General features: G+C 37.9%; 4 protein-coding genes across 7 annotated transcripts; 2 read left to right on the top strand and 2 right to left on the bottom strand.

Annotated features, from left to right (window-relative positions):
* The first annotated feature begins 301 nt into the window (after nt 1–301).
* Nucleotides 302–5,606, top strand: LOC132839408 (zinc finger protein Gfi-1b-like). 2 transcript variants are annotated; one of them, XM_060860367.1, is made up of 6 exons: nt 302–450; nt 3,092–3,326; nt 3,642–3,808; nt 3,930–4,043; nt 4,510–4,675; nt 5,434–5,606. In XM_060860367.1, exons 1-6 carry the CDS (start codon nt 334–336, stop codon nt 5,529–5,531), a joined length of 897 nt encoding a protein of 298 aa, XP_060716350.1. In that variant the 5' UTR covers nt 302–333; the 3' UTR covers nt 5,532–5,606. The 2 variants fall into 2 exon arrangements, with proteins under 2 accessions (XP_060716350.1, XP_060716351.1); XM_060860368.1 differs by having other exon boundaries at nt 373–450; nt 3,130–3,326.
* A 108-nt stretch (nt 5,607–5,714) lies between these two features.
* LOC132839857 (uncharacterized) lies at nt 5,715–15,338 on the bottom strand. Of its 2 annotated transcripts, XM_060861058.1 has the most exons (19): nt 14,851–15,338; nt 14,097–14,252; nt 13,886–14,004; nt 13,538–13,706; nt 13,059–13,165; nt 12,467–12,880; nt 11,935–12,358; nt 10,400–10,524; nt 9,647–10,061; nt 9,139–9,281; nt 8,952–9,042; nt 8,615–8,737; nt 8,359–8,531; nt 8,078–8,175; nt 7,817–7,944; nt 6,669–6,849; nt 6,294–6,459; nt 5,915–5,984; nt 5,715–5,799 (listed from the first exon to the last, which is right to left on the bottom strand). In XM_060861058.1, exons 1-19 carry the CDS (start codon nt 15,215–15,217, stop codon nt 5,777–5,779), a joined length of 3,492 nt encoding a protein of 1,163 aa, XP_060717041.1. In that variant the 5' UTR covers nt 15,218–15,338; the 3' UTR covers nt 5,715–5,776. The 2 variants fall into 2 exon arrangements, with proteins under 2 accessions (XP_060717041.1, XP_060717040.1); XM_060861057.1 differs by having other exon boundaries at nt 11,935–12,880.
* Nucleotides 15,339–17,996: 2,658 nt separating this feature from the next.
* Nucleotides 17,997–21,880, top strand: emp1 (epithelial membrane protein 1). Of its 2 annotated transcripts, none has more exons than XM_060860801.1 (5): nt 17,997–18,110; nt 18,878–18,984; nt 19,326–19,434; nt 19,585–19,725; nt 20,354–21,879. In XM_060860801.1, the coding sequence occupies exons 2-5, from the start codon at nt 18,907–18,909 to the stop codon at nt 20,512–20,514; spliced, it is 489 nt and encodes a 162-aa protein (XP_060716784.1). In that variant the 5' UTR covers nt 17,997–18,110; nt 18,878–18,906; the 3' UTR covers nt 20,515–21,879. The 2 variants fall into 2 exon arrangements, with proteins under 2 accessions (XP_060716784.1, XP_060716785.1); XM_060860802.1 differs by having other exon boundaries at nt 18,049–18,091; nt 20,354–21,880.
* Nucleotides 21,881–21,946: 66 nt separating this feature from the next.
* Nucleotides 21,947–26,330, bottom strand: f8a (coagulation factor VIII associated). The gene is made up of 12 exons (XM_060860800.1): nt 26,222–26,330; nt 25,755–25,801; nt 25,539–25,611; nt 24,317–24,476; nt 24,130–24,198; nt 23,920–24,040; nt 23,655–23,747; nt 23,281–23,345; nt 22,923–23,004; nt 22,765–22,811; nt 22,406–22,461; nt 21,947–22,289 (listed from the first exon to the last, which is right to left on the bottom strand). Exons 1-12 carry the CDS (start codon nt 26,278–26,280, stop codon nt 22,208–22,210), a joined length of 954 nt encoding a protein of 317 aa, XP_060716783.1. The 5' UTR covers nt 26,281–26,330; the 3' UTR covers nt 21,947–22,207.
* Nucleotides 26,331–27,143: the final 813 nt, after the last annotated feature.

The following is a 27,143-nucleotide window of genomic DNA, read 5'->3' as shown; positions in this document are numbered from 1 at the left end:
GGGTTGTTAAGGTTTGAAATAATACTTTCACTTCAAGGGACCAGTTTTGCAGGCTAGTAAGTTTATGAATTGAATTAGTTTAATACTCTGCAGTTATTTTTTACACTGTAACTAAGTAAAACCTGTAAAATAAAGACCCACAGCTTCACTCCTGTTGTGCTTATACTTTTAGCTAACGGGTTCTCAGACCCTCTCGCGCTCATTTCTGACAGCTAACGGCAGGTCAGCGGAAGTGACGTGTCTGCGGTCGCTCAGCACTCAGCACTCAGCGCGAGCGTTTCCTCGCCAGGTTTCAGTTTTATGCACGCGCACCAGCGCTCTGATTTATTGTCGATGAGGCGCAGCAAAGACTCACAACTACAACATCATCATTATAATCCGTCAAAAACATTAAAATACAATTTTACTAAATCTGCTAAACTTATTACAGAAGAAAAAAAAAATCAGCAGGTAAGTTTGAAATAACTAAGTAACTTTTCAGTATAAGTAAATGTAAATGTAATTTATTTTAGTGTGAACTAAATCTGTATAATTATATACAGGTAAATATTATACAAGTATGTTTTAGTGTGTACATTTATGTGCATATCTTTAATTTCTGTAGGTGGCTTGCACCTGCAAATTAAACCACACACATTTATACACACACACACACACACATACACACACACACACATACACACACACATATACACACACATATACACACACATATATGGACACACACTTATTCACACACACACACACACACACAAATAAATACACACAACCGTATACACACATACACACATATACACCAAATTCTGCTTATGTATCCTAGCGCTTTTCTGCAAATGCTTCAGCTGTATTGTAATATATTCTTAGTCTAATTTTTTAAACATTTATTATGTACAGATGACTTTTAGAAATTATTTTATTCTAAAAAATACGTGCATTTCAAACCTATAAAAGTCAGTTTTGAACACCCAAAATATTCGGATTACTTTTACTTAAAAACAAAACAACAAATTTAACACTTCACAAGTGTTTATTTTTTTTTTTATGTTCTTTTAAATGAAACCACTTCCCACTAAATCATCTGTTTGGGGCTTCCACATGGTGATTTTGCATTTCCCTACTTTTATTTATTTATTTTCACTTTTTTTCTTCTTGAAAGATCTGATATTCACGTTTGCTCAGGCGTACCACATGTCCATTATTGTTTATCATAAATCTATTGCACGTCTGTTGTATGTTTTGTATCATTTCCCTCAGACTGTACATTGCGTCTGGGTATAACAGACAGACACACACAGACACACACAGACACCCTGACATCCGCCCGAGCTGGATGAACTAATGTGACAAATCAGACAAACCGAGACTCTTTTATTACAGCAGGTTAAAACATAGTGGTCCTTTTAACCAGATCTAATCTGACGTTTCCTAATGGAGGATCATTTGAGCATTCAAATGGGTTTTTTGATGAGGTTTTTTGATGAGGTGTAACCTTTTCAATATATATTCTCAATACAAATGCATTTAAAAAACTTTATGGCATCTTAACAGAATATTGTGAATACTACAGACTAACAAGAGCAGATTGTCACATATGTTTTATTTATTTAGCCAGTTAAAAATCAGACAAGGGCCTCGGATAGTCGTTTGCTGTATTGTAGATATATGTCCAATTCCTGTAAAAGCTTAAATGCATAATATATTTTTTTTATTCACCATTTATGTCCAGTTTCAGTGCGAACGTTTCCAGCAAACTAGATTAGACGATTGGATGAAATGTAAATTTTTTCTAATACATCTGATCAGTACCTATTAGAATTGTTATTTACCATGTACGTCATTCTTGTTTGAGTTTTTCTTTAATTACTCAGTTAAAATTGAAGTATCAGACCCAGCCCAGCATACAATAATTCAGTAAATTTGATTTGATGGGAAGCATTTATACATTTAACACAGCAAAGGTGATGTGTGGGATTTCCTTTAATCGCAGTAAGAAAAAGCTAGAAATGCTGATGCTGTGCTGAACCTAAATGTGTGTGACATTTCGTGCGATCTGATTCGGGAAATTTCTTTAAAAGAATTTCAAACGTGACTGTCAAAAAACTCCTAACTGTTTATACAACGTTATTTAGTGAGCTAGAGCTGGGTAAATGTGCTGAATGAGAATTAACACGGCAACATATTTACATTTACTTTACTTACATATTTATATTTACTCTAATGAGCAGACAAACTTATCCAAAATGACATACACTAGTGGTTTGTAGTCTCTATCAAAAGCACATCCTCATGCTACTAGAATAGATCGAGACAATTCACAAGTCCAGGATTTGTTTTATTAAATAAATAAATTCACTCTAATGCCAGTACAATTTTTTGTAGTGGAGTCATTTTATACATACATACATTCATCACTTATAACACAGCTGAACAATATAAACACTTGCTGTATATACAACACAACACAACTGCAAGTGATGATTGAGTGTTTAACCCTAATAGTGAGTTTGTTGCTCCCACCTAGTGGTAAAGATTGGTTTCATGTGGAATAAGTAGAAATAAAGAAATAAAATAAAATACAACGTGGTGTGCTGTTTGGTATTTGAACCTCTGAAGATGGTTGTTTTCCAATCACAGCATATCACAACATTTATTCCTATTATACAACAGTTGATGCCAATAATTTGCATTTGCATTTTTTTTAAAGTAGAAAATAATGCCATCTTTAAGTTTTTCGAATTTACATTTATATTTAATGTTGTGGAACATCTACAAGACGTGTTAGTTCCTCTTATTCCTTACATTATAGCAGCTTCCCTCTACTGAAGTTTACTTCTGACTAATAAAATGCGATGATACTGGAGACTCTGTAAAAATGGGAAACAATCATCCACAATCTAGGAAGACTTTACCATATCACCAATTATACACAAATTAGTTGTTGTGAACTGTCTGCTATATACGAGGCTATGTACATGAACATATTAGGTCTGCCGTAATGCAGCTGGAACTATTATCAGAGCTGTTGTTATAGAAAATTATTCAACACCTTCTAACCGAAACAGTTTTGAATGTACTCTTTTTTTTTTTCTAGCAATCTGATTCATCTACATTTCCACCATTTCTGTTCAGCATACCGAACATCATGCCTCGTTCTTTCCTGGTGAAAATGCGTAGAAGGGCGGGCTCTCGATCTTCCCTTCCTACAGACTGCATGCCCTGTTTGGGTGTAACAGGCTGCACAGGTGCCGCAACCCAAGAAGAGCCAGAGATAAATTTCGAGGCTTCATCTATACATCAGATGAAGACAAACCAGGACTGGACAACAGGTAAGTAAATATTAGATGCTCTTTTTGAGACCTAACCTGATTTTCCTTCATTCATTAACATTTAAGATGAGTTTTTTTTTTTTAAAAGTGTTATAAATCCCTTCTGCTTAATGTTTGGTATTATATAATGATCACTAATCCTGATAACACAACATATCCTGATAGCATAACATATATTGTTCTTTTTAAATTAAAACGCCAATAAGGCTAATAGTAATGATAATAATAATAATAGTAATAGTACTGTACAGGTTAATGAGACATGATTTTGCATAAGGTTACACAGTTTACATAAATTCTCTCTTTCCTTCACAGAAATTATAGGTTTAAGTGAATTCCCCTCACAGATACCCTGGCATCACTTTCAAGCCAGCAACTCGGAGGATAAACAGGACCTGGGAAGTGCCTCAAAGTCTAGCAGCAAAGACAGAGATTGTTCAGGGATCAGCTCCCCTGTCATACACTGTCAGTTATGTGGCAAGGTAAATAAGCCCGATGCCATTTCCACAAGGCATTTTCCCGTTTTAATTCATATCAATACATTGCTTTTGTTTCCTACTTCCTAAACTTTTTTGCTCTGTATCCATCTTTTCAATTTTGCAGAACTTCTTTACCTTTTCTGACCTGGAAGCCCATCATTACAAGTGTCACAAAGGTCACAAGCCACCCATAGTTTGTATTAACAGCAGCGAATCCGTGACTCCGCACAGAACAAAGGTTATTACAGATTGCTTAAACTTTTGTCATTTTGCATTCTTGAGAAGTCATTTCATCAGTCTGTCAAAAACAGAAATTGCACAAGGTCCTACAAAGTAAAATAAATGATATATTGTGGTGAAATAAGTTGCACATTAGTTCTATATCTTCAGGGCGTTAAATAATTTGAGGTAAACACACACACACAAAAAAAAAAACTGACTCAAAATGGAGTCAGGCCATAAATAGAGTCACCTGGATGTAAGTAACACGTTCTGTCAGTTAGAAATCCTTTACTGCAGAATCTTTAAGAAGCCCTATCAATAATTGTCTTTCATCAGAACACATTTTCGTAATCATCTTGAACATTATTTAACACTTCCGATCGAGTGAACAGCATTATTCTGATGTGTACGATCAAATAATTTACTGAAAGATTACTGCTGATGAACGGAACTATAAGTCTAACCGCGTGTGAACGTTTCAGGAGCGAACGTTCGAGTGTACCGTGTGTGGGAAGCTGTTTAAACGCTCTTCCACTCTCTCCACACATCTGCTGATCCACTCGAACACAAGGCCGTATCCCTGCCAGTACTGCGGCAAGAGATTCCACCAGAAATCAGACATGAAGAAACACACCTTTATTCACACGGGTAAGACCTTACACAGATAGGAAGTCTACACACCAATTTACACACCTCTTTGAAATATTTAGATTTATATTTAATTCACTTTAAAACAAACATCTACATACACCTGCTTATTCAGATCATTTTATCGTATAAGCCACTTTGGCAACAGTGCAATGCATAATCTTGCTGTATTATCCCTTTTAGACTGATCCTATTCTTAGTCTGTGACCTAGTGAACCAGTCTCAGGATGTATTTATTAATAGAGACTTCAGAAGCACTTCTGTAAGTCACGCTGGATAAGACCATCTACCAAAAGCCATAAATGTAAATAATATAAATTCATAAAGCCTTGCAGATACAGGCAAAGTGCTATAGTTTATCTTAGACATAAAAAAATAAATAAATAAATAATAATCAGTAATAATCAGTAAATTTGTTGCATGGTTGTTGGTCACAGATGGAAACTGAAGCTACAGTGAACACAAGCTACAGTACCACAAAACTATATATTTGGTCTTCCAGTCTTCAGCTGTAGTTTGTGTCCTGTGTCCACTGTAGCTTCAGATTCCTGTGTCCTTGGCAAAAACGAATGGATCCTGAGATGGTCTTCTGTGTCAATTTTTTGGCATGTTGTGTGTCTTGAGATGCTTTTCTTCTGATCATAATTGTAAAAAGAGTGGATGATTAACTTACTGTAGCCTATATTTCAGCTTGAACCACTCTGATCATGGAGTAAGCCAAAAATTAATGTCTTGTTTTCTTTTCTTTTTCCTTAAAGGAGAGAAGCCACACGTGTGCAGGGTGTGTGGGAAAGCCTTTAGCCAGAGCTCTAATCTAATCACACACAGCAGAAAGCACTACAGACCCTTCAGCTGAGCCCCTGCATGTCTTGTAAATTCTTCTTGTAAATATTTGCCACTTTATGAAAATAAACATTTATCATCAGATAAAGTGACTTGGTTTGCAGATCACTGACGTAATTAATAATAATAATAATAATAATAATAATAATAATAATAATAAAAAAGACAAGCCCCACTTTTTTTTTAACCTTTATTTTTTTGATGCACCAAGTAGTTATTCTAAGCCTAGTGAGTGATATCAACTGTTTTGTATGAAGCTCAGGACTTCACTGATGGGGAATCTAAAAATTCAAAAGAAAAAACTTTTAGTTGCATTTTAGTGAATATGAAAAACATTTTTGTATGCAGTAAAAATCTCACTGGAAGTGAGCTAATGAGGAAATGTCAGGTACTCACGACCAATACAGCCCTCTACACATGGACCTTCAGAGGGTAAACACACCTCAGTGGCGCACATAAAATAGACCTGGGAAGGGACGAAACGGAATCTTATCTGAATAGCGCCTTGAAGTAATAAACTAATATATTAGTCCATTTTAATAAGGAACTTTCCTCGTGTAATGTTTTTTATATATTTGAAGTGCAGCTCAATTCTGAGACAGATGATGCTGGACTAATAGTTAAAAGGTTGTGTTCGAGATCTTCGAGACACCCAGGTGCTGTGCAAGTTTATATATAATTAATACCTGTGAAGATTTCTAATACATCCATCCCATCAACTCTAAGACTGTTCAAACTATATTTACACAGTGTAGTCAAAGTGGTTGGGTTTTACCTCTTCCTCCTCTCCCTCCTCCTCACCACCAGCTGTCATTTCCTTCCTACTGTTTTCCAGGAACTGGAAAGTACTGACAGTGAATCGCCTCACGTTATTGGCCAGTCCTTCTGGAGGAGCGGCAGGGGGTTCATGGGATGGTGTGACATCAAGGGGGTTCGGGCAACTGTAGAGGAGAAAAAGGATATAGGATGTACAGACAGCAGCGTAATTATTGGCTACATGTAGAGTTCTCGGTCTCTCCAGTGAATCCAATTAAAAAAATTTTTTTTTACTTGATTAAGCCCAAGATTTGCACATTAAAACAATAGCTTTAATAAGTCTAAGCAGAAAGCAAATCAGTCAGAGAGAATCTTATGTTTATCTGGACAATACCCATCATAGATGAGGACCCATGCTGAATGTGCTGATCGAGGGTACGCCACACAGTAATGCACCAATAGCACCATGCTGGGGTCTAAAGGGTTCAGCAGACGCACTTCCAGGTAAAGGGGTTTCCCCAGCAGCTTGCGCAGGGGCCGGTGATATTGTGGGTAGTAGCTACTGTATTGCTGGTCTAGGATGATTTACAAAAACAAAAAGACTATAAATTCTGTAAACAATGAATGTTGAACTTCTCAAACACATCTCTCAAACGTACTCCTAAATCTTAAGTAGTTTTCTCAAAAGTACATTTAAAACTTTTTGTTTAAAATGATTAGTGATCCTGAAGCGTAGAATAATTCTGAAGAGATTCCGCTCGACAAACACATGGGAATTTCTCCTTATATTCTGTGCTGTATTGAAGTAAATCAGCTAGTTATCTATTCCTACTGTAGCAAACCATCACACATTTGTCAGAGGTTTAAATAAGTGAGGATTTACTATTAGTTTCCATTCACCCTTAAATATTTGTACTAAATGTTTCTTTAGTTCACTTTTGAGTATTGTTAGTAAATATAGAGAATGATAGTTTGTTCATTATCATTGTTTCTGGATAGCAAAGCATACAAGTTTTACTGCTATATACTGCTTTAAAAGCTTTTGTTTAGCACATGATCTAGTAACAGTCTAGCATCTATTACAAAATGTTAGCAGGAATTTTGTACAGTTTTTATGTAAACAGGAATCAACTACCTAAATATTAGTCTACAGTATATGACTATTTCCTAATTCTCAGCAGGATAATGCTCCCTGACACACAGCAAAAATTGTTTAAAAAAAATAGTTCAATTGTTTGAAGGACATGACAAAGTTCAAGGTGTTGACCAAGTTCTTCAGGTCTCAATCCAACTGATCAGCTGTGAAATATGCTGGACAAACAAGTCCGATCCATGGAGACCTTACCTCAGAACTTACAGGATGTGGTGGCAATATCTTGGGGTCATAGCATACAGACAGAAGGCCAAAGTCCAAGAGATGTGATCTCATTTCAGTGACACCCGATTGTATTTACCAATTGCCAACTTTAATCAGGTGTCAACTCTCATTCTTAAGAACTGTATTTGCAGGACTCATGCTGCAAGTGTGTGTAAGAAACTGACCTTTTGCAATCCTGAGCTGAACACCAAACACTCCCTGGGCCTGAATGGATGGGCCGAGTGATGGGCTTTTAACCAGGTAACCCACACTCGCCACAGTGCCAGGCAAATACCGACACTCAACCAACAACCTGACCAATCAATCAAGAAATAATTTAGTCAATGTCATATTTAGTACAGTATTTATATGCACATTTAGGTATGAGTATATTTGCTAAGATGAGTGTTTTGCAAGCACGGAACTCCATGCTGATGGATATGTACCTAAATGGTGAATCTCTGGTTATGGTTCCGTAGTTGAGAGTAACAGAGTGCAAAGTGTTCAAGATCTCCAGCATATAGATCACAGTGTTACCCACTTCCTAAAATAAATTTTTGCACCATAAGACAGATTTCATACTTGCCTGTCAAGTATACCAAGCATAGAAGATAGCAAAAATTCTACCCAAAACAGGTAATGCTCAATGCAGGCTTTGTCTGAGTAGAATATTAAATACATTCAATTAAAAGTTCCATAAAAGATAGGAAACAACAATTGCACACACATATCTGTGAGCACCACAGTCATCCAACGGGATCTTAAAGAGGGCAGTGTCTGCCACCACCCTCTGAGGAGTGCAGGAGCGGTTCCCAGCTGCAGCCAACAGGGCAGGTGAAAGGGGTGGTTCTGTGAGTGAGGCAGGGACGGAGAAGACGAAATGCCGATCGGATGTGCATTCTGCCAAGGAAAGAAAACGCGTATAAACAAAAAAGACACTTCGATTAGAATGATCTGCCTGAATTACATCCAGGTGAACTCACCATCCATAGGGTAGTAGCATGTCTGAGAATCTGGGATGTAACAGCAACCCAGATTACGACATTCAGATGCTGAAACAGAGCTGGGTCCGCAGGGTAACCGCTGTTCAGACAGCAGACTGCATTCTATAGGACATTAGCAATGACAGGCTTATGTTTGTGGCAAAGTGAGCGAGAGCAATTCAAAAACAGAGATTTTCATTAGTGTCAATTTATTTAATTGATTTCAGCCCTCTAAAATTTACCAGATTAACACAACACAAGATTAATACAAAAATATGACATTAATATGCAATTGTCCATCCAGATTACATTATATTCACTGATTCAGATGTCATACCGTGGTTCATGGGAACTTGGCATGACAGGGAGGCCTCGTTTCTATGACCGTCTGCTGTATGATACTTCAACAAAATTCGGTATTCTCCATTCTTTGAAAAGTATAAAAAAATAAATAAATAAACCATATTCTTTGCTTAGACAAGCAAATATATAATCAAATTATATATCTCAGTATGGAGATAAACCTGATGAGCCATGTGACAGGATGTGTAGGGCAGGATAATGTTAATACCACCATCTTGGTTCTTTTTTATCAAGTATCCACAGTGACTTGGGGCTTCATCAAACAGCACTTCCTTTATACCTCCCTTGATGCCAACAACAGGAGCTTAAAAGGGGGGGGGGGGGGATCATTACATTACATTATTAGTCAGCAACAATTAAACAGTTCCATAAAAAGATTTACCTGAAAGTTTAGGAAACCTGTAATGGGTGTCAGATTTCTGAAGTTTTAATGAATAATAAATAACTTCCCATTAATAATAATAATAATAATAATAATAATAATACTAATTATAATAATAATAATAAAAATCCAAGAATGCATCAGAACTGAATAAATGTCAAGGATGCAGATGCTCAATTTAACACAAAATGTAGAAATTTTGATACAAATATACAAAAAAACTGAGCTGAGCTTGATGCTCAAAATCCATACAACAAAACTAACCAAACTAGCAAGTAAACACTCACATTTAACTGTGAGGCCTGAGATTGGTCCTGGAGGAAATGTGACACTCATATCTTTAGAGTGGCATGAGACTTGTGGTTGATGCATGAGAGATGCCAAGGGTGTGCTTTGGGTTGTCCAGGTGAGCTTAGATGGCCAAGAAGTTGGCTTTGTATCTTTGGACATCTGAAAAGAAGCTGCTGTCGGTTTGGCCAAAAATGGAACACTAGAATTTTGACGCTGGAGATGCGAGTCTTCAGGCTTTGATGGCTTGAAATACATGCCTAAGAGTTTCTGGGGTTGGGAAGGCTGGATGGTTGTAAAGGAGTCTGTCATAGTTGGAGAGGTTGAATTGTAGGGACACTGAAGTCTTAAGGCACGGTGTTTCGATATTGCAGAATCCCAGAACTTCAGAGAAAGAGAGAGTAGCAATGGGGACTGCAGAATGGAAAGGGATTATTTTAGATATGTTCAGTACAAATGGTATATCAAAAGCAAGTAGAACTAGTTACTCAAAAACAGACAAAAGCAACGATATAATGAATAAACTCTCTCTGAAAGATCCTATAGGATTCTCATAAAACCTTCAAGGCTTCCTAAAGTGGGACCAATTAAGACTTTCATGGTATTTTAAAAATATCTCCCAACAAACTGGGCCTCGTGCAATTAAACACTAGATATCTGTAAGCCTAAAACCAGGATTCACAGACATTTTACAATGGGAGGGCCTTTAAGATATGTGGAATTATACTGTAGATACCAACGCATTTTCTTACCAATGTATATGAGTGACAGGCAGGAAGAGGGGAGGAGAAAACCACACTTTTGCCTTTAGGCTGCAGTGAATATCTACAGTGTGCTGGAGTAGAAGACACCGGCACCCAAACCTTCCTCTTCACATCTATAACCACAAAGATGGATGAATTCAGGTCTGTGTTAAATATGGGCAAGTGAAAGTACTGATAAATACTGTTAAGTTCTGGAAGCACCCCATGGAAGGTTATAACTAAGCGAGGACAATGCTGACTTATAACTGGAGTTCAACTCAAATATTAAAAACCTATTTTCTGGACTATTTTCTAACAAGCATTTTAAGGAAGTTAAAGATATGGTAATACAATTTCATAAAATAATTTTCAATATAAATTTACACCACATTTCTAAGTGGTTGGACTTTCCAGTAAGCACTGTTAGATAAATAGTGAACAAGTAGAAGTTGCATTAGACCACCAAAACACTACCTAGACAAGGCCCTCTCTCAAAACTCAGAACACTGAAGGAATAAAGAATACAGTGGCTGAAAGTGCATAAGACAACCACTTCAAGAGATCTGCATAACTGAGGTCTATATGAAAGGGTGACTAGAAAGAAATCATTGCTCAAGACGTGTCATATTGGATGTGCAAGGGTGACCCAATAAAGATGTGTTTTTTGTATGATGCAACCAAGATACTGAGGGTACTGTATTTGGTCAATTTTCAAAGCGCTGTTTATGATGCAACACAACCACCTAACAGGCTGTACCTCGATCAATCTAGATTGAAGTATGGTGGTGGCAGCACCATACTCGAGATATTTTTTTTTCTCAGAACCTGAGAATCTTGTCAAAAAGCAAGGGAGAATGGATGGAGCAAACTATTAAAAAAAGAACCTGCTACAGTCTGCTAAACCTAAAGATTCAAAGAAACTTCACCTTTCAACAGGACATTAGTCTCAAACACAAGGACTGCTTAAAAACAAAAAGGTGAAATGTTCTACCACAGAAGAGTTAAAGTCACATTGAGAATATGTAGCACTGTTTGGAAATTACAGTCAACTTCATCCAACCAACCTGAAGAAACTGAAAGCAAAAGGCTTATACAAGGATTGTATACTTATTGTAGCATTTTTCTGTTATTAAATCTCTTAAAAGATCTACTGAAAAAGAATGAATTTCAACTGTATGTAATTTACTTTAAGAATATATTGGCTTGCAATAATAATGCTATCTGTGTAAGTGTCATTTGTAATCCAGAAAAATGTGGCTACTTTTAAAGGGGATGAATACTTCTACAATGCATTGTATATAAAGAGAAAATTCAAAATGAAGGGTACTATGTAGAAGAAATAGGAACCAAGTTGCCCAACACAAGTTACAATTGAGTCAAATTTAGTTGAGTCATACAGGAACTTGAATCTGAATTTGCCAACTAACAATACCTGCATTGTCACTAATTCTTTGTCCTTTAAAGGGACATCTTGTTTTATGATGACTAATAAGGCTCCATTCAGTACAATGACAACTTCCAATAAAAAAGAAATCACATTTTACCTTTGACTTTGACGGAATTAATTTTTGTTGAGGGGAGAGATGCTCTCAAATGATCCCCTTTGCAGGTGAGTGCTGGAAGCAACTGGGAAGAATCATTTGCCAGCACTGGTAATATAGGATGTTGAGGCATCTGGGGCACCTGAGGCAATTGAGGCTTCTGGGGCACCTGAGGCAGTTGAGGCTTCTGGGGCACCTGAGGCAGTTGAGGCACCTGGGGCACCTGAGGCAGTTGAGGCATCTGGGGCACCTGAGGCAGTTGAGGCATCTGGGGCACCTGAGGCAGTTGAGGCATCTGAGTAAGCTGAAGCATCTGAAGAGGTTGAGGTTGAGGATTCTGGGGCACATGAGGTAGCTGAAGCATCTGAAGCCAGGCTCCTGTCTGAGGCCACAGTCCCATCTGAGGCTTTGGAGTCTGGTTTAGTGCCTGTTTATGTTTAGGTATATGTGAATGTGGAGGAATGAGTTTTTGATTATGAAAATTATGGTAGTAAGGGTATACGGGATGAGCAAAATGTTGATAAGGGGGGTATACCATAGGCATGCTCAGCTGCAAATTCCCAGAGGGGGGCTGAAAAGGGGAGATTTTTATTTTGGTACTTCTTGTTGTGGGAATTTCAGAAGAACGCACTTGAATAGGCACATGAGAAACATCATATGACCCTAAAGATGGGTGCTGAGGATGCTGTATGGTTTCTCCTGTGGTAGCATCTGGGGATTGCTCAGAGGAGAGCAATATATGTTGCTGGGGGTGTTCCAAGTTGGTGATTTCAGGCACCATGTGTGGTTTAGGTATTGCTTGTTTAGTGAGAGAAGGGTCAAGTGGGATAATCCGAAAGTATGGTGCAGAGGGATTATACTGAGGGTAGTATGGCAGATAGTAATGAGGCTGACAAGAAAGAGTATACATTTTCTCATCCAAGAGGATATTAAGATTGCTGCCTCCATCCTGATGAAAGACAAAATTATGAACAAACACTGAGGAAAAGGTTGGCAGTTTTGAATTCTGGTCATATGACGTATATGTAATTGCATTTACTTTTAAGAGACAATCATTCATCAGATCTACTGTATAAATCTGTAAAATGCACCAGATGCCCCTCTTTCATTAAGTCTGAGAAGCCTACCGTAGCACATTGCACTGTAAAAGGAATGAAGAGGATCAGGTTTACTGTTGCCGAGTCCAATAGATAAGCACATGTTCCGGATACAAGTGGCACCCACTCCTCATTTACTATGAAGCAAATGAGAATCAAATGAATGGAGTATGAAATAATACATGAGCATAGTTTTAAACAGCAAAAGCAGTTATATTTGTAATATAAGTCAGACCATGATACATTTTCTAAAAGTACTTAAAATGTAAATTTCGATTGCTGGATTTAATTTAATTAAATGAGCTTGGTTATCTGTCACATAAAACTACACAAAGTGGTACAAATAAATTATATTCAGTTCTTTGTTACTGATATTTTAGTGTTATCAGCCAGACAGATAACTAAACCTCAACATACTTCAGTGTGACAGCACATCCTGTAACCCATTGATTGAAGGAACCAAATAACAGTTCACTTCTAAACACCACTTGAACAACACGCTCTCTCACCTTTGATGCTATACCTTCCTATACTTCTCAGAGACCTATCGATCATAAGGGTTATTCCCTGGTTCGAGCAGAAGCCAGATGGAGTAGCAGGAGCAGAAGAAAGAGTCATGGGACAGGATATACTCAGAGGCATTCCCCACCACAGCAGCGGTAAAACATAACTTCCATTCTGAAGGACCAGAGAAAACCACTGTTCAGACAGTAGAATTAACCTCATGTGATATCTTAAAACTAACAGACACTCTAAACAAATAATTATGCATACAAGAAGCCATCCAACCATCCAACATACAAAATGTTCACAAATTGGTGTCAACACACAAATAGGAAATTCAACTACAATTGTACCTGCTGTAAGACATAGCAACCATCATATGGAGCGATCAGAACTAGGTCTCTCCATGTCGCTCTCACATTGTACTTACAGTGAGAGGGCAGGTGAAGTAGTGACACTGGGGAAGCCCCAACTAAAGAGAGTGAGATACAGGACTTAATTCAGTGTAAACTTTACACAATGCAAAATATTTGTCTTAATCATTAAGGTGAATTATAGTCCAACCTCGGTCAACAAGAAGGTGTACGTAATTCCATCCTTTAGCTGTTAGGATTATAGCAGCAGGTGAACATTGCACCTGTGGTCTCATTTGTAACCATTCTTCAGTAATAAGCGTGGAAGAAAGGTTTACTTTTCCTTGGACTGCCTGACCATCAAAACCTACACAAATATATGTTCAATTCAATTCAATTCAAATTTATTTGTATAGCACTTTTAACAATTGACATTGTCTCAAAGCAGCTCTACAGAACATAAACATAAAACAAAAGGTTCATATAAAGAATAATATAAAGATTAATATAATACAAATATTCAAGAATAATTAGATATATTTAAATGTGTTTGTATTTATCCCCAATGAGCAAGTCTGAGGTGACCCAGGTGAGGAAAAGTTCCCTTGAATGCTAAAGAAAGAAACCTTGAGAGGAACCAGACACAAAGGGGAACCTCATCGTCATATGGGTGACACTGGAGGGTGTGATTATACAGTAAATATACAGTCTGATAAATGTTGTATTGATGAAGAGATTGTTGTCCTAAAAGACCACATGGAGTTGGCATCTCCTCTTTAGTATAGCAGAGTGTAACTGGAGCTGGAACATCTCTAGATGCCTCAGGACCCTCACAGAGTCGCCCTCCTCTTAGTGGAAGTCCAAAATCTTATATTTAAGATCTTATAAATCTTATAAATTTGTGCTTTCAGTGTCACAAACTATTTAATTGTGCATTACTTAAACACAGGATATTCTATCAGTACCTGGAGAGTTGGAGAGAAACAGATCTTTTCCACCTTGTTTTGATGTTAACATGTAGGTGTCGTCGGACTGACGGATGGCTGACGAGGAAGTGTAGCGGTTGAAGTTCTCGGTTTCATCCACGATTGCGTGTCTATTTTGAGAAGACCAACGACTTTGAGTTTCCGAATTAGCTGCGACTGACTGCTGCTCAGTTATTTCAGAATTAACCTGATCTTCTCCTCTGGGTTTGCTCTCTTTTTGTAACTTTCTATCTATCCGTACGCTCTGGGTTCGGTCAAAAACAGAGCCATGTGTTGTTAAAAAGAGAGATAACGAAGATGTTAAAATGAGAATTGCTGTAATTCTTGACTGTAGTTGACAAGACATCGCCTGTGTGTTTCACTCACGTGTATGCTAGCCGTTTGCTCGAGTCAAATCATCTAAAACAGCAAACTCATTGACACCTGCATCTGTTAAAAATCAATCAGCGACGTCATTTAAAGCGCCATGAGTGTGGAGACCAAGGGGTACTTATGCGCCCTCGTCCATGGGTGTCGCTCCAAGGAGTATTTTAGTATGCAGGTAGATAACTTAAGCCAAATATGAACAAGAGGCCAATGGATCACTTAATGCTTATATTATTCAACTCACTTGTAAATCCTGCTTTAGGAATAGGGCAGAATAGTAAACTAAATAAATAAAACATAAATGAACAATTAATATTAATTAATAGTTCTTATAATTGTGCACGGGGTCACGGTGGCTTAGTGGTTAGCACGTTCGCCTCACACCTCCAGGGTTGGGGGTTCAATTCCCGCCTCCGCCTTGTGTGTGTGGAGTTTGCATGTTCTCCCCGTGCCTCAGGGGTTTCCTCCGGGTACTCCGGTTTCCTCCCCCGGTCCAAAGACATACATGGTAGGTTGATTGGCATCTCTGGAAGAATTGTCCGTAGAGTGTGAATTAGAGTGTGTGTGTGCCCTGCGATGGGTTGGCACTCCGTCCAGGGTGTATCCTGCCTTGATGCCCAATGACGCCTGAGATAGGCACAGGCTCCCCGTGACCCGAGGTAGTTCAGATAAGTGGTAGAATATGAATGAATGAATAATTGTGCACATTCTGACAAGTTTTGTTTACTCTGTGTTATCTTCTGTTCTTTATTACATACACCATTTAGTTGTATGTACTGACAACGATGACTCAGGAGCCAGGAGACCAGTGTGGCCCTTTAGACGCTGATGTTTATTCTGTGACTTATGAATCTTCAGATTCCCCCAAATATTAGAAGTAGATCACCAGCTCACTCTTAAGATGGAGAGCACAGTATGTCAGCTGAACTTGGTATGTTATGAGATTATACACTGTTCTGAGACCATCCTGATGACATTTTCTGCATCTTTAACACAGAGGATCAGAGAGGAACTTCAAACATTACCAAAAGCTATTAACCAGAGACGTAGAAACAAATACATTTTCTTTCTGATATTCCTAAGGAAAATCACACAGCAAGCTTGGTCAACCTAAACAAATGAATGTAGCATGATAGGCAGTCACTATTATTCTTTAAAAAGCTATGTATGCAATTCTAGCTGGTCATACCTTGATATAGTGTAACATGCATAGATTTCTTTGCTTAGTACAAATTCCGTTGGTTGAAAAGAAGGTTTTCGGGAATGAAAACAAGCCCTATTATTGATGTTCCACTCTAACTTTACTACAGTGTCTGAGATGGTAAATACATATGGTATCAGATCAGGTCGTCAGATTTTCCTCAGCCTGATGTCCTTCCTGGTCTTATTTGACATGTAACATCAGATTGTCTGTTTCTAATGCTTATGAAAAGACTGTTCATTACTATTTTTTCAGGTTCACCCTGTTCTGCTGTGTGTGATGATTATCCAGCTGCCTTTCTCAGCTTTTTTCCACCATCTTCCCCTTTTCACTATTAATTAATGACAAAACTTTTATCACATATGTTATGTTGTCCTATATTATCCTATTTCCTCACCATGATCCACTGATCTTGTTCCCTAAACGCCACCTCTTCTCTGGATTGCACCAAAAAGTGTGAAAACTAATTTAATCCACTTCTATGTGGCTTACAAAGTGAATCTTAGTGGCCATGTAAGAATGTAACATCATCTGGATTAATTTTTGCATCATGGGAAACTTCACTGGACCATACTGTTAGTGCATATACTGTTAGTGCATACTATTAGTGCATACTGTTAGTGCATACTGTTAGTGCATACTGTAGTGCATATTCTATTAGTGCATACTATTAGTGCATATACTGTTAGTGTATACTGCTAGTGCATTATACTATTAGTGCATATACTGTTAGTGCATACTCTTAGTACGCATACTGTTAGTGCATACTATTAGTGTATACTGTTAGTGCATTATACTATTAGTGCATATACTGTTAGTGCATACTATTAGTGCATACTGTTAGTGCGCATACTGTTAGTGCATATACTGTTAGTGCGCATTCTGTTAGTGCATACTGTTAGTGCATACTATTAGTGTATATACTGTTACTGCATACTGTTAGTGCATACTATTAGTGCAACTGTTAGTGCATATACTGTTAGTGCATATACTGTTAGTGCGCATACTGTTAGTGCATTATACTGTTAGTGCATATACTGTTAGTGCATATACTGTTAGTGCGCATACTGTTAGTGCATTATACTGTTAGTGCATATACTGTTAGTGCATATACTGTTAATGCATACTGTTAGTGCATACTATTAGTGCAACTGTTAGTGCATTATACTATTAGTGCATATACTGTTAGTGCATATACTGTTAGTGTTCATACTGTTAGTGCATATACTTTTAGTGCATACTGTTAGTGCATATACTTTTAGTGCATAGTGTTAGTGCATATACTTTTAGTGCATATATTGTTAGTGCACATAGTTAGTCCATACTGTTAGTGCATACTGTTAGTGCATACTATTAGTGCATACTATTAGTGTATACTGTTAGTGCATACTATTTGTGCATACTATTAGTGTATACTGTTAGTGCATACTATTTGTGCATACTGTTAGTGCATACTGTTTAGTAGAGAAGTATGCGGTTTGGGACAGACGTAGGCATTTGTAAGGGTGGGGTTAACACTGCAGCAAACGGGACGGGAGGGAGGGAGGTAGGGAGGGTTGCAGGAAGGACAGAGCGACCGATGTGATGTGCTGAGATGCGAGACTTTTTCTGAGATGTTGGATTCCCAACAAATAAAAACAAGAAATATTTTCAGTGCGTAAATCTCACGCAGGTAACGTTTTGATAACGTTTACATTAATCTGCTGCCCACAGGCGCGTGTCGGAGCCACATTTATTAATAGCGGTGTTTTAAGGTGATGTGATTGTGATTTCAAAGCAGTGCAAAACTCAGAAAAACGGAGATCGTGCCTAGGGTGATGTAAAGACTTCACTAATCTGTATTAAAATCTGCATGCATTAGGCTGTCAAATCCCGTGACGTCGCAATAATTGTGTGTGTTTAATGCCTTTGGATGGTCAGGTTATATGTGTTTATAACGTGTTTCTGATGCTTCTGGTGTGCTTTTCTAATTGCTCAAAAGCTGATTAAAAACACAAGGAACATCCCTTTATTGTTGTGGGGAGATCATCCACTGAGAAAAGCTGACAGATAGGTAAAATAAAATAAAAAGGTTATGATCATAAATATGTTTGTCCAGGACAATGACGTGAACGAGGGTCAGCTTTTCATTTTTGTGTATATTAACACTACATTGATATTGAGACTAAGATTAATCATTATAATATAGATGCTGGGATTGTGGTTAAGGTTAGATTTAGGTGTAAGCATTAAATACATTAATTAATTAGCACATGGATAATAAAAATGTGTGTGTGTGTGTGTGTGTGTGTGTGTGTGTGTGTGTGTGTGAGAGAGAGAGTTCTGAATTTGCTTGTAATTTACCTATTCCTGATGTCCTCCTCAATAACTGTGAATGATTTTAGCATTATAATTGTATTAGTCTTGTATTATATAACTGCCATGTTTTAAATATTGCAGGTTAAAACTCCACGTCATCCTCTAAGAGTATGTTGAAAGCTTTGATTGGACTTTGCACCCTTCATCTCACAACTATCTTTTTACTTTTTTGGGCTACTATTGACGATGTAAGTTCCTTTAATATGTGCATTATATTTTTAGAATATGCATGACCTATCATTTTTTGTCAGTAGAATGTTTAGTTCTCTAAAGACAACTTAAAGTAGCTGTTTGTAATTTTTACAACTTGGGAGGAAAGCAGTGATAAGATTTAGTACACAAATAAGCTTACTCTTTCCTCCTGTTAAACAGTATACATTGTGAGTTGCCTTTTAAGCTAAAGGGATTTTGGATAGTTTGGAAATTTTTTATTTCCTAGTTCCTAACAGTTCTGCTTTTCTAATAGAGGATCCTTTTCAGGATCCTTATTTAGATTGAATTTGAGATCTTGTATTATCTTTGTTTCTAGGCTTGGTGGTTTACAAGAACCATGTACACAGACCTGTGGGGGAGATGGGTGATGGAGAGAAATGATGATGTCTGGGTATACATGGACATACCGACATCTTACAGAAAAGGTGAGCCAAGCATGAAGCTATTTAAAACGAGGACGGTTTTTCTGCAGTATCTGTAAATATCTTGTTCAAGGACCAAAACCAAGCTCATAACAAACTAACTACAGGCAGAAGAATGTGCTTTAATTGAGTTTTTGGGTTGTTTTTTTCTAGATTACTTGCAGGCAGTGCAGGCCTTTGCAGTATTGGCCTGCCTCTTTTCAGTCATCTCCCTTTGTGTTTTCTTATTTCAACTGTTTATGCTGGGGAAAGGAAAGAGGTTTACAATCGCTGGAGTTCTGCAGCTTATGTCATGTAAGGATACCTATTTATGTGGTTGTATTTATAAATAACATTTTGTTCCGTAATGAAAAAAATGAATAATAAACACATTTACACATATAAATGTAAGAATTATGTATATTTTACTATTGAGACAGTTCCTAATCTCAGCCAAACAGGAGAAGGATCTTCTACACATTAGTAAATAGCACATGAGAGCTTACTTCTTAAAATGTGCTTTAAGGACTTTCAAACCATGAGAAACTGGTCCACTAAGAAGATTCACTGGTCCACTAAAGCCAAACGCTAACATCTGGAGTAAACCGGAAGCTGCTTTCACTACAGTGAAGCATGGTGGTGGTATCAAGATGTTTTATTTTTCTTCCTGCAGTAGGCATTGGAATGCTGTCAGAATCAAGAAAATGATAACAGATCAAGAGCATTCAGGATCACAGATTAAAGTGAATGTTAAATAGTTATTCCTGATTAGGAATAATAGCATGTATTTCCCAAACATACCTACTGACAACTGCAGTTTCAGTTTCAGGCCTATGGTGGTCACCTATCTATCCCTTATTTTTAATCCCCTATATTTAAATAGCTCTATTAATCAGTTTGCCTTCAGTTGTCTCTAAACAAGGACCTGTTATTTTCTTTCCAGGCTTCTGTATTATGGTCGCTCTGTCAGTCTACACGGATCATTTCCACAGAGAAGAGAAAGATGGCTGGTATGGCTGGTCATATATCATGGCTTGGTTTGGCTGGCTGCTCACGCTAATCAATGGTACCATCTACGTTATCCTGCGCAAGAAGGTGGATTAAATTGGGAAACTGTGTAAAGTGCAAAAAATAAAGCTAGTAAGGGCTAGTTAGCAAGAGTGATCATGGTGATAGATTCTTGTGATTGTCACTTGCTGATAGTCTAATTATCCATTTGGAATAGGAATTTCTTTTGGTGTATTTCCAGACTATAAAACTTTTTACCTGAGAATTTGAATTGGATTCCTGACAAGTTCAGGAAAACATTACTTGAAGCCTTGATGTACTTGAGATCTTCAGATTTCCAAATTATCAAACGGTTATATTATATTGTGTATAAATTATGGGTCACTGAACCATGAACACTATGCCCATGTGCGATACTGGATAAAATGAAGTTCTTTAGAATTAAAATGGATTGTTATTTTTTTTTTAAAGATTATAGGCCATTCAAGGTTTTAATGGTCTGCCACTATAATGATAGACTAAAAGTGAACTGATTATAAAGATTAGTCAGTCATTGAAATTAATTCTGCATGTAATTAGGCTGACACATGCACACAATTAACTTTGGCACACAGTTAAGTACCAAATACTTGACATTGTTAATCTGATGTCTGATCTCTTCGTTTCTTGATGCCCGCCACATATAATTAGTGTGCTTTTATGGGAGCGTGATGAAGATGCAGGAATTTAATATGAAGTTTATGGAAAAAATGAAAATGTATTCTATACATAAGTCACAGGTGTGTAAATATATATATTGCAAAGTAAATAATATATAGACAGACGCTGTAAAATTATAGTTTTGAAAGAATACTGATAAAAAAAAAACCATTTTTTTCACATTTGTTCAGAGCTACTTATTTGTATCACTTGTAAGGCCACATCATATTTAGATTTTGTCCTGGCATTTTACTTTTTAAATTTTTTTTTAATGTATTATGCTTTCTTCTATCTGCCAACATACCACACAGTATACCGCACAAGTCTGGAATCACGACCAACAGAATTAGAAAATTCACCTATTTCCATTTGTCTGGTGCTGTAACATTTTCTATCTTAACTAGTAAATGCAGTAAACGTATCTGCATTCATCAAACCCTACAGAGAAAAATGTGTCATCCCAGATTATAAAGGGCTTGTGCTTTTACTGGTGTGGCTGTTACATGTTAAGAGAACTGATGTAATGAAAGCTTATTAAATGTTCATGTCATGTTATTATGCAGTAAATCCTGACTATTTAAATGATGGAAGGTTGCACCATCCAGTTGGTTTATAAGAAATAATTTCGAGGTTGTTAATATTTAAGGAAGAATTACAATAATACTCAGTGATGCTCCAGGAAAGAGGTTAAAGTAGTACAATTAAATTAGACGAGTCATGGATGAGCGTGTCTGGGATCAGAAGTGTACATTATTGTTTATCACAGGTCATGTGGAAAAAGTTTGATGTAGAAAATGTAAATAAAAACATTTCAATAATTGAACAAACATGATTAAATGCTTGAATTTATTTACATTGAATGCGCAACAGATTTAATGTAACAAATACTAAAAATTATAAAAAATATTAAAGTGCAATGATCCAGAATGAAAATTAACGGAGGATGACACTAAGAAATAAAACATTCAAGTGTAATACGAATATTCAGTTCTAGCTATGCCATAGCCTTAGTGCAGTCTTTCTGTACACGACACACCAGGCAGTGGAAGCGGACACTGAGTGATTCCTCATGGTTGTGTGTAGATATGAACTAAACCCCCTGACCAGAGGGGCTCATTCTTTCCTGCACAATGAGATGTAAGAGGTGATTCTGTTCAGCAGAGAGGTGAGGCCTGCAGAGCAACAAAAAGGAAAACCCAAAAAAAACATGTTTCCACTTATTTTTAACTTTAGTAAAAAACTAAAAAGTAAAAAACTAAAAAACCTTAGTAATCTTCACCCAACTCACCATAATTCTGTCTGGAGAGATTTGAGAGATTCAATATCTTTTTCCTGACATGCCATCTACAAATCAACATTAATAATTAATAATACCAGTCACTGCCCCATATCATCATCACACAATGAATTGATCACATTTTAAAAGGAAAATGTCATGATTATAAATTTTGTGCTGTAGATACAAACAATGGCCACTAGATGGCAGATAGACAAAACAGATGGATTGTTTTTTGTTTCTGCCAGATTTAAACCAAATACACTGAGAATTCAACAGAAAAGGCAACAGCAACAAGTAACAAATAAGTGCATGATATCCACGTCACATACAGTGGACTTAGTCCATTTATTATTATTATTATAACTTACCACCACAGACTGCAACAGGAGGAAGACATCTTCTGTAAGGAAGTTAACTAAAGAGACAAAAACTTATGTTCAGTCACTGAAACACATCAGTAAAAACTAATCTACCAAACTACCAAAACAATAAATCCCCCAAATGTGATAAAAAGCATAAATCTTACCTTGATTGTGCGAGTCAAAAGACTCCCAGGCGTACCTCTCTAGTGTCTGTGCGTGCTCTGGCAATAGCTTCTGTGGAGGAGGCTGATGTACAGAGATATGCAAATTAACAATCAATTAATCTACTCATAATAAAGTTTTTAAAACATGACAAATTCCAGTACAGTACTAACAATGCAAATAAAATGCAGTACTTTTTGAAGTGATATGCTTATATGATAGATATCCAGAAGGATGCCAAAAAAGTGAATCAAGATCTCATAATGGCTAAAAAGTCCTAAACTAATAATCTGACTAATAACTTAGTAGAACATTATGCTGATTAGTGACTTCATCTAAGAATGAAATAGTTGGGCCTACCTCAAGCAGCATGAGCAGAAGAACTCTGGAGATTTCACACTTTGCTACTATGTCCATAAACACACCTGAGGAAGTGAACACCACTGTCAGTTGTTGCAAAACCACCATGGTATACGAGTGTGGCCCAAAGTTTCCTCATTAATACTCACTCAAATTCTTACTAAAATATATACTCCTTTTCCCTATACCTTTGCTGCTATATTGTAGTACGAGAAGTACGCCCTTATAAAAAGCCTACATCATAAGCACATGCTGCATTAAACAGGGTACAGGGGATAATTGTATGCCTATAAGTGAGGTAAAGATCTGGTGAAATAATATTTATATAACATGGCTAAAGATCCAGTCATTTTGGAAGCGTTTACTCTGCTTACCGACAGGGGTATTTGTTCCAGGAAGCTGCAGCCCTCTTTCCTGACACATGGCCTGCATTTCCGAAAGGACAGCCAGGGCGCCGTCATAATCACCTGTTAATCAAATACCACATGACTTTATCTGGCAGCTCCATAGCATTTAGAAAAAGGGCATAGTGAAAAAATAAAAGTTGACAGTTGAATAAATGTGTAAGAACTCCATGGCCAACATGTATGGGGTTAATTGAGGCATGTCTCGGTTTTGCTGAGCTCTCATGGTACTCACGGCTCAGTATTTTGCAGGAAGCCATCTCTCCATAAGACAACAAAGCTTCAATAGGCATCTGTGACTGAAGCTCTGCAGCTCTCTGAAAGTGCATGATAGCCTCTCCTGGCTTATTCATCTCCTGAACACACATCACACACAAATGATGGACATACACATATCCTCCAAAGGGAACCATTCTTACACAAATGTCCAGCTAAAAATTCTTGCCTTGAGTGCTTTTCCAAGTTCAAGGGAGAGACTGGCAGCCATGACCGGCTGATTCATCTCAATATAAACCTGTAAAACATTACTTCTTTTCATCCCAGGTGTAGAAGCTCAGAAACTTTAGCATATCTGTTTAAGGCTCTGCGTGTACATTAAACAAATGAACAAGAATAAGAAACATGAATGTTACCTTTATGGCAAAGCTGTAGCAGTTGAGTGCAGCCTGCAGATGCTCATCAAATCCCGGTGCGTGCAGAGCTCGGGTCTCCTGCTCAGAGGCTAGAAAGAGTCGGGCAGCATCAGTCAGAGCTAGAGCTTCCCCTGGGGCATTGAAGAGAGTCTGCTCACACCTAGGGGGAAGATAATGAGGTTTGTTTTAATACAGCATGCTGAGAGCAACAAGTACATAAGCAATCATAATAATTAAGCATGATTCTAAATGAGATGTAATTTAACTGCATAGTGCACAGTTTTTTTCTACACTCAGTGACATAAATTTCAGTATCAGTACTGAGTGGGGTTTCATGATGATAGTTAGAATTCTGATTTTGCTCAACACAACTATTAATAGTGTTACAGCTATTCAGGGGTTATTACACAATCATGTCACTTTAAATAAGACCAACAGTTTGTGTCATGTGTCAGCCTGTCCTCCTGTGTGTCATGTGTCAGCCTGTCCTCCTGTGTGTCATGTGTCAGCCTGTCCTCCTGTGTGTCATGTGTCAGCCTGTCCTCCTGTGTGTCATGTGTGTCATGTGTCAGACTGTCCTCCTGTGTGTCATGTGTCAGACTGTCCTCCTGTGTGTCATGTGTCAGACTGTCCTCCTGTGTGTCATGTGTCAGACTGTCCTCCTGTGTGTCATGTGTCAGCCTGTCCTCCTGCGCCCGCCTGTCCTCCCGTGCGTCTTGCGCCCGCCTGTCCTCCCGTGCGTCTTGCGCCCGCCTGTCCTCCCGTGCGTCTTGCGCCCGCCTGTCCTCCCGTGCGTCTTGCGCCCGCCTGTCCTCCCGTGCGTCTTGCGCCCGCCTGTCCTCCCGTGCGTCTTGCGCCCGCCTGTCCTCCCGTGCGTCTTGCGCCCGCCTGTCCTCCCGTGCCTCTTGCGCCCGCCTGTCCTCCCGTGCCTCTTGCGCCCGCCTGTCCTCCCGTGCGTCTTGCGCCCGCCTGTCCTCCCGTGCGTCTTGCGCCCGCCTGTCCTCCCGTGCGTCTTGCGCCCGCCTGTCCTCCCGTGCGTCTTGCGCCCGCCTGTCCTCCCGTGCGTCTTGCGCCCGCCTGTCCTCCCGTGCGTCTTGCGCTGCCTGTCCTCCCGTGCGTCTTGTGTCAGACTGTCAGTCTGTCCTCCTGTGTGTCTTGTGTCAGCCTGTTCTCCTGTGTGTCTTGTGTCAGACTGTCCTTCTGTGTGTGTGTGAATACTCACCGAGCCATTGCCAAATTACAGAAGGCTGCATACTGAAGGCAGTCCTGCTGTTTGAGTTCTTTAGCTAACTGCCCTGGATAGAGAGAAACAATCTCTTTAATAAATCAGATACAGTTTTACTCTAACCTTTAAAACAAGTTAGCCAGTGTATATATTTTTAGCAAAATATATGTGAAGTGTTAACTGAATGGACTTATGTTAGCTAAAGTAACTCACCAAACTGCTCACTTGCTTCCGCGACGTTAGGCTTCCTAAGAAAACGTCTTTGAGAATGGGAAAAAAAAGCAAAAACAAAACACATAAATATAGCCTTAAGGTCGACATAACTGTAATTTAGCTAATTATATAAGATAAATCAAGTATTACACCATTCATGTAGGCTAAAAACAAACAGCAAACCGTCCTCAAATTAGCCAAAAGTCGCATAATTAAAGGAATTATTTTAAATGCAATATTAATGACGTGTATATAGGGACTTAAAAATAACACCAACATAATGTTTTTATAAACTGGAAAGTGTAAATATCTAGCAAAACATCTAGCTAGATTAGCTTTGGCAGCTAAGCAACTGCCGATAAGAGTACTGCGTTACCATAGCAACATTAGCGATTGCGTGATATAAGCTTAACTAGCTGCTAAATTAAAGTTAAACGATTACGCAGCACAGAAACACAGAGCCTTACTTTTTCAGCTTGTTTGACACCGCTCGATAACGCGTCAGAAAGTCTCCTTCAGCCGCCATTGTTGGTACAATTATCGATATCTAAATCCTGTGTTCCTATTGGCTGTCATGTCACGCTGGTCTATTCTGATTGGTTAGGATCACTTCCCTCAGTGAACAGCCGACGCCTTAGCCGATGTTGCTAACTGTTTTGTCATCAAAAGCCCTCGCCATATTAGCAGAGGCGACCTTCATTAATATTATTATTATTAGTCCCTGGAGAGTTGCAGCTGTAGCCTGATAAACCTCTCTGCAACTTAATTTGTGTTCAAATGTGTTTAACAAAATATGCACTGTTACTGTTAGCATTGGTGAACGCAATTACATGAAGAAAAAAAAAAAACCCAAAACAAACTGATACACTGCTGGAAATTAGGCTATGTATGGTGGTACAGTCTTAACATGGCTGTTCATATTTAATCACATATGGTTTATATGTTCAGTATATAAAACATCGATATTTTAAATATGAGCTTTATATTGTTTTACTTCATGCAGCCTCAAAAGCAGATTGGTTGCGTGTTAATTCTATATTTGATAGACTAATAAAACAAATAAAACATCCTGATCATCTTTTAATACATTTTCAGATTGTATTTTTTTATTATTATTTTCTGCATATGGCAGACACTTATATATACAGTACTTATAATACACTATACACACGTGCATATTCATATATTGCATATTTTGTAGTTTCTTGACTGAATGTTATTTTGTGCTTGTTGTTACAAAAAAGAATTGTGTGTATTTGAAACAAACAAACAAAAAAATCTCCTCGTTCCCATGACTCCTATGGAGGCGTTTTAAGATTCGCTTCACGTTTAAAGCACTTTACTTGATTTCCATGCCACATGCTGAAGGATGCAGGAGAGAGGAATTAA

Source organism: Tachysurus vachellii, chromosome 24 (assembly GCF_030014155.1).
Source record: "Tachysurus vachellii isolate PV-2020 chromosome 24, HZAU_Pvac_v1, whole genome shotgun sequence".
Classification (NCBI taxonomy): Eukaryota; Metazoa; Chordata; class Actinopteri; order Siluriformes; family Bagridae; genus Tachysurus; species Tachysurus vachellii.
The sequence above is the reverse complement of the archived record's forward strand: the minus strand, read 5'-3'. Positions and strand labels throughout refer to the sequence as shown.